The 11,943-nt window shown below is 32.3% G+C and overlaps 1 protein-coding gene across 1 annotated transcript in view; it reads left to right on the forward strand.

Moving 5' to 3' along the window:
* LOC130443686 (heparan sulfate glucosamine 3-O-sulfotransferase 1) overlaps positions 1–10,077 on the forward strand; it is a 100,640-nt gene extending 90,563 nt beyond the window's left edge. Inside the window, exons 3-6 of the mRNA XM_056778430.1 lie at positions 3,004–3,256; positions 3,667–3,882; positions 6,417–6,841; positions 8,694–10,077. Coding sequence (XP_056634408.1) covers positions 3,004–3,256; positions 3,667–3,882; positions 6,417–6,841; positions 8,694–8,832 — 1,033 coding nt within the window. The 3' untranslated portion in view covers positions 8,833–10,077. The remainder of the gene's footprint in view (positions 1–3,003; positions 3,257–3,666; positions 3,883–6,416; positions 6,842–8,693) is intronic.
* The last annotated feature ends 1,866 nt before the right edge of the window (positions 10,078–11,943 follow it).

An 11,943-nucleotide genomic window follows, 5' to 3' on the forward strand; every position in this document is an offset into this window, starting at 1 on the left:
AATTTTCACAACCACTGAAGCCAGAGATTGAAACTTCAGATAAAAAATATCAACAATAACATAAGAAACAGTTGGATACAACAAGTAAAGATAACTGAAACAACAAATTATTGTTTTCATCAATTTCAAAATTGTTCAGTAAATAGTAAAATCCATTTTTTTCGTTTACTCTCTAATTTTCGAATAAGCATTGAAAAAATTGAATATATTTTCAATCAAAATAACAAGCCACTTTTTATTGGAAGTAGATTCTGAAATATTAAGTATTTTAGAACAAAATAACTGGAGGAAACTGATCCGGCGAAAGCCCTGGTTACAACTCTCAACTGTGGTGATATAGCCGATGGTAGTAGTGTAGATTTTTCTATTTAATGACTAGAATGTAATCTTATAAACCTGTAGTGGCGATAGAAAGCGGTCTTTTGAGTTATTGGAAGACTGTACGAGACGTTCGACATTGATGGGTCCTCTCTTGTTGTTTAGCCCACATTCCTACAAAGTTTTTGAAGAACTAATTAACACCATTCACTATGGGGAAGATACCGCTATGAAGTGTGACAAGGAATGGGACTGAATATAAATGTTGCTAAGACGAAGTTTATGGTTTCAGCTGCCAGCTGTACTTCAACGCGTCAGTACAGATAAATGGACAAATCGTTGGGAGGGTCTCCAATCTCAAACATCAATTATTCAGAAGAAGAAATCATTTCTTTGCAACGATTGTCGAAATTTAAAAATATGACAAAGAATGATGAAGTTTGGACATTGAAGCCGCCATAATATACGAATATTAAAATATTAAGAAAACTAAGGGTGGCAATGTATGGTTTTTGTACTTTTGACAACAATTAAATGTCGAAAACTGTTATACTCCGGTCAAGTATTCAAATAGTTACCAAATTCTACAATTTATAATGAAAAGCAAAATTGAGGGTCCCAGGGATGTAGAAAGAAAACAAATCTCCCGGCTGAGCAAAATTGTTTACAGGGTCAGGACCTGATAAGGCAAAATAAGAAGGAAAAAATGTTTTTTTTGTCTTTGGGAGAATTGATCTTCGGATGAAGGAGCTTATGGTATAACAAATACAAAAACTGAATTTATATTTTTACAATATAATCAGACCGAAATGGATTCTATACATCTCCTTTCCAAAATAAATAAAAATTCGAAAAATAAGAATAATTGCGAAGTTTACTTTAGATAATTTAGGAATGTTAGAATAAATATGAATAATATTTTAAGGACGACACATATAGAAAGTGAAGATAAATACGTATCAGAAAAACTTGTAATGAATGAAAAGATGAACATCACCAAAAATTACAATTACTTCTGCCACTGCTAGATGATGGAAAGTTGTAGAAGGAGAAACTAGTATCATAAAGTATTAGAACTGAGGAAGATGTCGACAAATCGATTTTTTCTGAATATTGGGAGTGATTAGTGCGCTACAATAATTAGTTAATAAAATATTTATCCAATTCTCTTAACCTAGCTTTCAACATCCAATTTTCTGTTATGTCTGACCTAATAAGTATATAAATATCCTTCTACCTGTGAATAGTTATGTACAATATTATATTCAAGTATAAATTATTTGTTAAAATTAATAATTAATTAGTTTTCTATTGCAAAAAACACTTGTTTCTGCTACGCATTTTCACTTTATCATACAGTTTACATGAAAATTGACGAGGATCATCTTAAAATGCGACAGAATTAATTGAGAGTGAAATTACGGTTTGTTGAACTCTACTCTCGTGTCGTCACATGTCTGGAAAATACATTTTACATGATATTTCATAAAACTTTCATTTTTGTAACGTGCAGATAGCTTCATAGAAAATAACAAACTGCAAAAAAAACTAATATTGAAACATGAATGATGAATGAGCTGATGAGTATACAGCATGAAATTTGAAATGGTAATTTGCGTTATTCACTTTCGAAATCAACGCAATAAGCTAATGTGATATATGGAAAAATCAATGAATTATTTATCTATTCATGATTGTTTGTTATAGATTAGTCGATATTTTGATACAGATAGAGCACCAGAGGGAGACGATACAGAAAAAAATCCAGAAATTTGTTTCAAATTGTGGTTCCAAAACACAAAGTTTTGATATTGCCAATTTTTAAGGATTTTCTAAAATGGAGGAGATAGCAATGTCATTTCGTTTATCTAATTTACTTTTTGATTTTTAATTTCATATTACTTTGAAGACCGCAAACATGAGGTAGTAATTTGTTCACAAACATTTCAAGCAACTGAGAAAACGAAACAATATAAATAAAGAAAAGCAAAGCTTAATGCCAATTCTGTCATTACTGCTTCGAATTTATATCCAATTGCTAATATTTTTGGCATGAATCACATTACATTTATAATTATTTATTTTAGTATTCACATTTATTACCAATGGACAGAAAATCCACAAGTTTAGTCTGGACATAATTACCATGCTTATTTAGGCATTTATCACGATGCAATACTTAATAAACCTGTCTTAATCGAGATATTGGTGGATGTTTCCAAATCACTGTCTGAAAAATAATATGTGCTGGAGAATCTCCACCTGAATTGGTGATAGAATTTCTGCGTTGCTTTAGCTGTATGAGACCAGTTAATTTTCAAGTTATCCAGATAACGATCTCCGTAAAAGTTCCATCCATAATCTATGTAATCTATTAATCAAAAGAAATTCAGAAGATAGTTGTCGTAATGTACTGGTAGGGCATGAAATCTTTATCGTTGGTAAAGAAGATTATTTCCTCTCTATACTTGCTTGTTTGCTCGAAGGGACTAAATGGAATGATGTGATCGATGATCGGGCAAATCGTCAGAATGGAAACATTGAAGAAATGTGAGGCTACATTCCATATCCTGCTCACGTTAGGTTGACTCCTGTGATAACTATTTTTATTGTAAAACTTAAACTTAATTATGTATCCTTCATTTTTAATAAAAATAAATAACAAATTTTGCTTTTCATTTATAGATGGCTTCCAAAAGCAGCTATGAAATCGATGGAAGGCGATTCTTCAGATTGTGTCTTAGTAGTCGGTGTTTCCCGACCAAAAATGGCCCTAGCAATACTAACAATTATGCTGATCTCGCTCTTCTTTACATTTCATTTGATCTACGACAGTGCCCTTAACAGTCTACAAACAAGAAACGTGGAACATTCAAGGCCTCCAGTTCTTCTTCTTTCCAAAAGACTGTACCCTGCTGCTGCCAGAAGACTACCACAGGTAAAAATAGATATAATTTAAAATATTGGTTCTCTTCTATAATATCATTTAATGTCAAAGTATATTTTGATAAAGACTGGAATAGGTTAATTTTTTCCTTGTTTAAAAATCTGTTGAGACAATTTAGCAACAAAAACATATAAAAGGGTCTAAGAATTAGAAAGACCAGACCAGACCAGACCTCTGAATTGACCCATTTCTAAGCTGCTTTCATGTAAATTCACACCTAATTCATGGGAAACTGTAAAGGTAGCTTTAGTTAGATCGTGTTGGCAATCTCTTTTTACTTGTTCCGTATATTTGTAAAATATTTCTTTAGCGGTGAATATCCATACATATGAATTCGGAACCGTAGTTAGCATACGTTTATTATTAGACTATGAATTGCGATTCTCAATTTTCTTTTACAGGCTATAATCATGGGAGTAAGAAAATGTGGTACAAGGGCATTACTTGAAATGCTCTATCTACATCCAATGATTCAGAAAGCAGCTGGAGAAATACATTTCTTCGATAGGGACGAAAACTACTTCAAAGGTTTAGAATGGTACAGGATGCAAATGCCACATTCTTACGCGGGACAGATAACGATCGAAAAAAGTCCTAGCTATTTCGTTACGCCAGAAGTAAGTATTTTTACTAATATAAAAAAAATTATTGGGAAGTATAGCGATAAAATCCTGAAATTTTTCTCAATGATAAAAAAGTAATCAAGAAATATACAAAATTTGAGTCTGTGATAATAATATTCCAGAGAATTCATTGAATGCTGGATTTTTTGAAACATGAGCGGTAGTGTAGAGTGTAGTCTCCGGGATATTATACTATATGTCACCATTTTTTGGGGTTTAATCGATAAACTTTCAATTTGATATGTTTTTACAAATTCTCGATTATTTTGAAATCGTATAGTTGTCCCTAAGATTCACTAGCAACAATTGCTTTGAGGTGGTTGTTTTTCAGAAACTTTTGACTTTTAATCCAATCAAAACCAAACTGCACAACATTGTAGTTTGCAATTCCAGTTTCATGTTATAAACAACTAATTAAAACTTGTTTTTTTGCGTGCTGTATAAGAAGATGGAATATAGAAAGCTATATTAGAATTATGATTATGTTTTTAAATCATCTTGATTTTGGGTCTCTTCTGTTATAAAATTGGTCTTTTTTTTTTAATAATCGCTCATGATTTTCAAAATAAAAATAAAATCAAAATAGAAATATATTTTTCCTTAGGCTTTCGTATTCATATTCATTTAGGTTATTTATTGTTAATATAAATAAGCAAATGTCAATATCAATATCATATTTTGAAAAAAACTAAAAGTAGTCGAAACATCAAAATTTTTATCTTTCAAAAGTGTTATTGAAAAGAAAAATTAATTTTATAACTGAAGATACCTAAAATCAAAACGATTAAAAAATATGAACATTTATAAAATTTCCAAGAAATAAGAATAGAAGAAACTTAGAATTGAGAAATTAGAATTGTTAGTTTGAAATTATCACCTCCCTAAATTTGTTAGCTACTATATAGAAATGTCTACCGAAAATCAATAGATCAAGCTAAAAAAGGGCCGATGAATAACGTCACAAAATAATTGCAATAGAAATTTAACAATAAAAACCTTCCTATCTGTTTTTTTTCTAATTTATTCAAATTAATACAACAATTGGAACAAAAAAGAATTACAATTAAACATTTGTGATGATCAACGTCCACCTGTCATATACAATGTAATGAATCAGTACATTTCTCAATGACATTGTTAAAAAAATTGGTAATACAAAATTTAACTATAGTTAGAGCAAATAGAATCGGCAATACTACAATTTTTGGTTCAATGGCTATATTTCAACTTAAAAGATTGTTGAATTTTCATATTATATATAGCTCGTAGTCCAAAATGTACAGAGTGCTCAAAAAAAGGTGATCCCGTCTCTAGGATAGAGAGAAAACTGAAAAGTATTTGGGGTTTGCTCAAGTAAAAACTTTCGTAACTTAAAATAAAGGACGTTGGAGAAAAAAAAAGGCAAGACTCTTGGACTTGTCCTTACAAGAAACGAAAGCCATCAGTCCCAAGTTTTTTAAAATTATTCGATTTATAGATGGGGCCTCGTTACGCTTACCAATTAATAATAATACCGAAAACGGTACACAGTATCGAGTTTTATCAAGAGTACCTTTTTGGTGTAAAATTAAATGATGTTTGAGTTTATTTGAAATATTGAAAAAGTTATGTTCAATACTATATGGTACGAACAGTGTAACTAGCGCCCTCTATGAGAGTCAGACATAAAAACAAATTCATTGGATGTATCAGCTTCCAAAACATACTCGTATAAAATTTCGCCCTTTATTTTGAATACAGATGGCGTTACGAAAATTTTCACCTGAGCAAACCCCAAATATTTTGTAGTTTTCTATCTATCCTAAAAACGGGATCATCTTTTTTTGAAACACCCTGGTTACCAGTCCACTGGGCAGTTTTAAGCTGCTAGTGAGAATAGTTTGACATAAAAATCCTACTTTTATATCGTGAGCTTTGATCAAGTAGAAAATAAGATAATTGGAAATATTGTGGGTCACTAAAAAGAGTATGGGGAGTACCAAAAATTGATCAAGTCTTGTATTTCTCCCATTATAAGATCGCTGATAATAACCATGACAATGCAAAAGACCAAGGAGATGAACACGAGCACCATTTACAGCAAGCCAGTGCTTCAAAAAATACCGACGACAAAGAAAAATGTTACCATTTACACTACGATTGATTTATCAAACATTTTTAAATTATTACGTTATAAAAGACGGCATATCAAGTATCATATACAAAAATTGTCAGGTGATATAAAAAAGAAACCTATCCAACTATGACAGTGATTCAGAGTAGAATGTAAATAGTTCAATTTGGACAGCATTGTATTGCTTTTCATTTTGACAAAGTTAAATACGTCTTTTTTTGTACACGAGACGACAACTTCTTGCCAAAAACCGACACCCTGCAGCAACACATCAACTGTTAATTTATTTAAATAACTAATGGATGACTGAGGTTTTTTTGTTGAATATTTGTTAAGAGTTCCACTGATCTCCCTCTGGGCGAATAATAATTTTCTACAAAAATGCAATAAATATGTATTATATATTTAATTTTAGGTCCCCGAACGTATCCGAGCCATGAACTCCAGCATCAAACTACTTCTTATTGTCCGCGAACCAGTTACTCGTGCCATATCGGATTATACTCAGTTACGTGCTAACGCAGCTACAGCTTCGCCCGCTCTACCTACACCGAATCCAAAAACGTTTGAACAATTGGCGCTCTTTCCCAACGGATCTATAAATGAATCATACAGACCTCTTGCTATATCTATATACCATAACTACATGCACAGATGGCTGGAAGCTTTTTCTAGGGATCAGTTGCTCATTGTCAATGGAGATCTACTTATAGAGGATCCTGTTAGTCAAATTCAGAAGATTGAACGCTTCCTTGGTATAGAAGCCAGAATAGGGACCCATAATTTTTATTTTAATGAAACCAAAGGGTTTTTCTGTCTCAGGAATGAAACTTCTGATAGGTGAGGAATATAATCTATTGTAATTCATTTATTTTTTTTAATTTAATAATAAGTATAGTAAGACGTGTATTTTCAAGGTTATTTTAAAGATCGCTTAAGCTACACCTTCGTTTACAAGAAGCAAAAACTTCTGGGGAATTCAACTAAAAATTTTCACCGATTCAGAATTCTGACAACTCCATCACTAGAGAGTCAGTTTGCTTAAAAAATTGGCGAATATCTAGAAACGAGTACCACAGAACATCCTTAACTAGTAAATGCTAGGAACTTCTCAAAACAGTGCACTATAAATTTTCATAATAATCGCAAATGGGCTGCAGGAAATCTGTGTAATATTTCAAAAAATATTTTCGGTCATTGTATTTCTTAACATTATTCATAATCAATATTCCTGTCTGCACCTTTGACCGGTGAGAGATATTTTAATTTTATAGAAATTTATCGTTTCTTAAGATTAGACTAGATCAGGTAGTTTGGGAGTCGTTTTGGTTCCAAATCTGATCTGCATCTATAAATCTCCAAAATACGTAAACTCCTCTCAAAGGAGGTTATTGCTCTGGAGGTTTTAATCCAATTTTCCAAGGTCCACTACTAGCACTATTCCTTCGAGATTTATGAGCCTTTTACAAGTTCCTCAGACTATGGCAATGAATCTTTTGTATTATTTAAGATCTAGAGTGTTTCTTCATTATGACTTCATCTCATCCTTTAGCTAGTTCGCTATTGATATAACATCTCTTGAGACCATACTGGCACCAAAATATAGTATTTTTTCGTATTGATGTCTGTTTTATTATTGCCTAGTGTATCCTAGAAGTTTGGTAGCCATGTTAAGGTTAGTTCGTTCATAGTACTTTAGAATTTACACTCCCATGCTAACTTGGACTTGCACTCAGCGCTTTCAAGGTCACTTGGCTATCACAGAGGAGGTGTTTTCTATTTTAACACTCCTAACTACATTTGTTTATTCCTTTCAATTCTGGAAGTTCTGAGAAAAGTTCCACTTTGGTACAATAGTGCCCAGTCTAGCTTTCATGCGTTAACCTTAAACTATACCAAAGAAATTTCGAGCTTACGGAATATCTTTATCGAACCATTATTGGAGGTTATGAATTACCAATTCTAATGGGGAAAGATTCCTGAACTTTATCGTCTCTAATGGCCGTGTTCTTCAAGAAATAGTTAGACCTAACTTACCTATCTCGGTAGATAAATATACTCTAGGTATAAAATCGAATGGTTTTCGTTATCTGTTATCTGGAAAATAATGTTAATCGATAACTACGACTGAAAGAAGCTACTATAAGATGAAGGAAGACAGCTCCTATCAGTTCATGGTGGAGCATGTGAACATACGTAATAAAAAAACACATAGGATGAATATAAGGTGGCATTCATCCCCATTTTGTAGTGATGGTACGGGAGTTTTTAATAAAGTTTGTAACTCTTTTAATTTGGATGATGATCTCCATACCGTGTCCTCTGAAGTCTCATATTCACAAAGTTCTCAAACTCAGGTCACATTATACCGTAATTTGCAGAAATCCAGACTTTCCCAATAAATTTAGCAATCTAGTAGAGGTCGACCGGAGGTGCATATTGTGAATAGTTGATCTGACAAATACTTTCTTTTTGTTTTTCTATATTTATCAGAATTTGATCGTTTTTATTGGAATAAATATGACTTACTTCGTTTACTCAAGAAAATTCTACGAGTCCAACTGATTAACATAAATATTTATCACACATTCCTAAGAAGTTTTCTTTTCGACATTAAATAGCGAATCATCCGCAACAATCTTTCAGATTACTTTGAAAATACTCCGAATATAAAACTTCGTATGTTTTATAGATGCCTGCGAGAAACAAAAGGAAGAAAACACCCAAGAGTAGATCCTGAAGTTATATCGAAACTTAGAAAATATTTTGGGGAACATAACCAAAAATTTTATGAGCTTGTCGGAGAAGACCTCGGATGGCCAGAGGAATAATGTTGATTTAGTCTTTAGGTTAATTAAAATTGTGATCCATCAAATATTGAGACTAATCAAGGTGAAATTTCACAGTGTTGTTATTTAAAATTTGCATTTTTATATTGGTTTCCACAAGATTATGAAAATTAATGGTATTAGTTAAAATCTAATATATGTTTTATTACTAAAAAATTTAGTATTAGGAGTAGTATTTTGAGTAATTTATCAATAAATTCTCTTCTAAAATGTGGCCTATCAACAAATAATGAGTACTATCTGAGACATAAGAGTATTTTTATATCACTATTTCAGTTTGTTAAATTTTGCCTTGATGAACAAACAAATGGAAACCAAAACATTTAAAACCTGGTCTTGGTTCAATATTTATGACTATATACATCATCCAAAGGATTATAACGGACGTCAATCTATCAAAATTATTTTTATCGTGTAAAAACAAAAAAGGAATAAGTGAAAATATGAATAATGTATGAAAAAATAACATCAATATGTTGTTCCGTCTAAGATGAAGCTAATTCTATCAAAAACTTTTTATTTTTTTTGCAATGTTGTTTATTCGCTCCATATTTTTAAAAGCTCTCTCGATAATAAACTATTTCATGCTCGCTTTTTGAATAACTTAACAGATCATATTTCCATATTTCCCAAAGGAACATAATCCCCACTTAAACATGCATAAAGAAGTTTGTTACTGAAGTTTAAGAGATTACAGTTAACCAAGAGGTTAAATCGATTATAAACTTTTATAGATGCGGAGTTGAGAAATATCAACTATTTTGATAAAGTATCAAATTAATGAACTACTAAAATTTATATTACACTAGTTTCTGTGGTTTTTATGCTATAGAAACGAAACGAAAGTTATCAATTATTGTTTTTTAGGTTATAGTTAGTCAGACATCATAATAAAAAAATTCTGACACGTCCGTTTCTAGAAATTCTTCATTATTCATAAAACTTGGTAATTATAGTGTGAACAATAACAAAATAATTGATTATGACACACTTTGGCCCCCTTTTCATAGTTTTCAAAATGACTTATGACGTTCAAAAATCTTCAAATACCTCCTCTTAATCAATTATACTAAATTATGAGGGGAAAAATTCAGATGTGAGTGCAGAAAATGAATTTTGCATTTTCTGTTGGAAATTGGGAGCTTTTCTATAGGTCAAACCTTCATAGTATCATAATCTTTTTATTTGTTAAAATCTGTGTCTGCTTGAATGACTTTCAAGCATTTTTTCTTTGACAGATAAGGAACTTTCAAAACTAATATTGAGGATCTGTGGACGAATAAATATTCTTCTTTTAGTTCTCCTTTCTGTAATATTTATATATAAGATTGTTTGCAAATACCTAAATACATCACTCTTCGTGACCTTTGACAAATCCCAATTTAATGTATGAAAGAAGTAGAATAATGTTTTTTGAATCTACCAAAAATTTATATTTGTAGTTACATTTGTCTGAAGTATATTGGTAAAAGTCATTATTTTTTTACACAATGACATTTTTTGGCCCTGGTGGAAGAACAAAATATACAAAAGTATTCAGTAAATCAACCATGTGAACTAATTACACCCCGATAACTTTGAGGTCTTTGCACACTTTCCATTGATGTTTTTCGTACTTTATTAATTTTATTAACGTTCACATTGATTCTTAGCTCTCTCTACAATTTACTACTCGTCTTTTTGGCATATGTTATAAGGGATGTTTATTTCATTATAAAGAGGAAGGTATGCCGTTAATAATGGAACATAACATCAGCCAAATGGCCGCCACGACTGCGCTTACAGGACCATATCCTTTTCATGAAATTTTCCGCAACCAAATTGTAAAGCGGCTGCCCTATGTCCTCGATAGCCTAGAAAAAGTCGCAAGGTGTTAAATCACAAGATCTCGGTGGCCAATTGTGATCACCTCTTCGAGAGATAACACGGTCCGGAAATTTTTCCCGTAAAAGATCGATGGTTTCGTTGCTTGTGTGGCAAGTAGCGCCGTCTTGATGAAAGTAAACGTTCTCCAAATCAATACCATCCAATTCCGGCCATAAAAAATCATTAATCATCTCTCGATAGCGCAATTCATTCACCGTAACTGTTGCTCGAGCCTCATTTTCGAAAAAGTAAGGTCCAATGACACCGCCAGACCATAAACCGCACCAAACAGTCACGCGTCGAGGATGGAGAGGATTTTCAACAATAACTCTTGGGTTTTCCGAGCCCCAGATTCGACAATTTCGTTATTTGACGTAACCACCAAGGTGGAAATGGGCCTCATCAGTTAAGATGATTTTTCGATGAAATTCCGGATCATTTTCATGCATTTCAAGGACCCAATCAGCAAAGACACGACGTTGTTGATGATCGGCCGGCTTGAGTTCTTGTGTTAACTGAACTTTATAGGCATTAAGACCCAAGTCTTTATGCAAAATACGGTGTAATGACGTTTGTGGAATGGCTGATTCCAAAGAACGACGAGGAATGGACAAACCTGGGTTTTCTTCAACACCTTGGGCTACAGCAGCAATATTCTCAGTTGTTCTCGAAAGACGTGCACGGGTTTTATTCTTCACATCACTAACTTGTCCCAACAGCTCAAATTTTTCCACCAATTTCTGTATTGCGGTCCGAGAAGATGCTTCACGTCGACCCAAAAATGTTTTAGTTTTACGAACCGTCTCTGCCAAACTTTCGCCACTTTTATAGTGAATTTTAATAATTACAATGCGTTATTGAAGCGTGTATCGTTCCATTTTCATTAATGGCGTAGTTTGTACTTGTGAAATGTCAAAAAATGACAGCATCAAAAGTGACATTTACCGAAATAGCGGGCTGTTCAAAATAACATCTCTTATTGGAAAATTATGCAATAAAACTGTCTTACCTATTTTTCATAGAATCAACGAATTAACGCCATCATAGTTTTAATTCATTGCAAGTCCCGATATATAGTAAAATAACAGTATTCCTTTGCATTTTGAAAAATTCTGAGTTAACTTTACTTCTGTACTGTTAATAAATTGCACTATTAGAATCGACATCCAAAAAGTTAAGCTTCAGATCTTGATAATCGTAAATCTGTGATAAGATTATTCTATTAAG

Source organism: Diorhabda sublineata, chromosome 5 (assembly GCF_026230105.1).
Source record: "Diorhabda sublineata isolate icDioSubl1.1 chromosome 5, icDioSubl1.1, whole genome shotgun sequence".
Taxonomy (NCBI): domain Eukaryota; kingdom Metazoa; phylum Arthropoda; class Insecta; order Coleoptera; family Chrysomelidae; genus Diorhabda; species Diorhabda sublineata.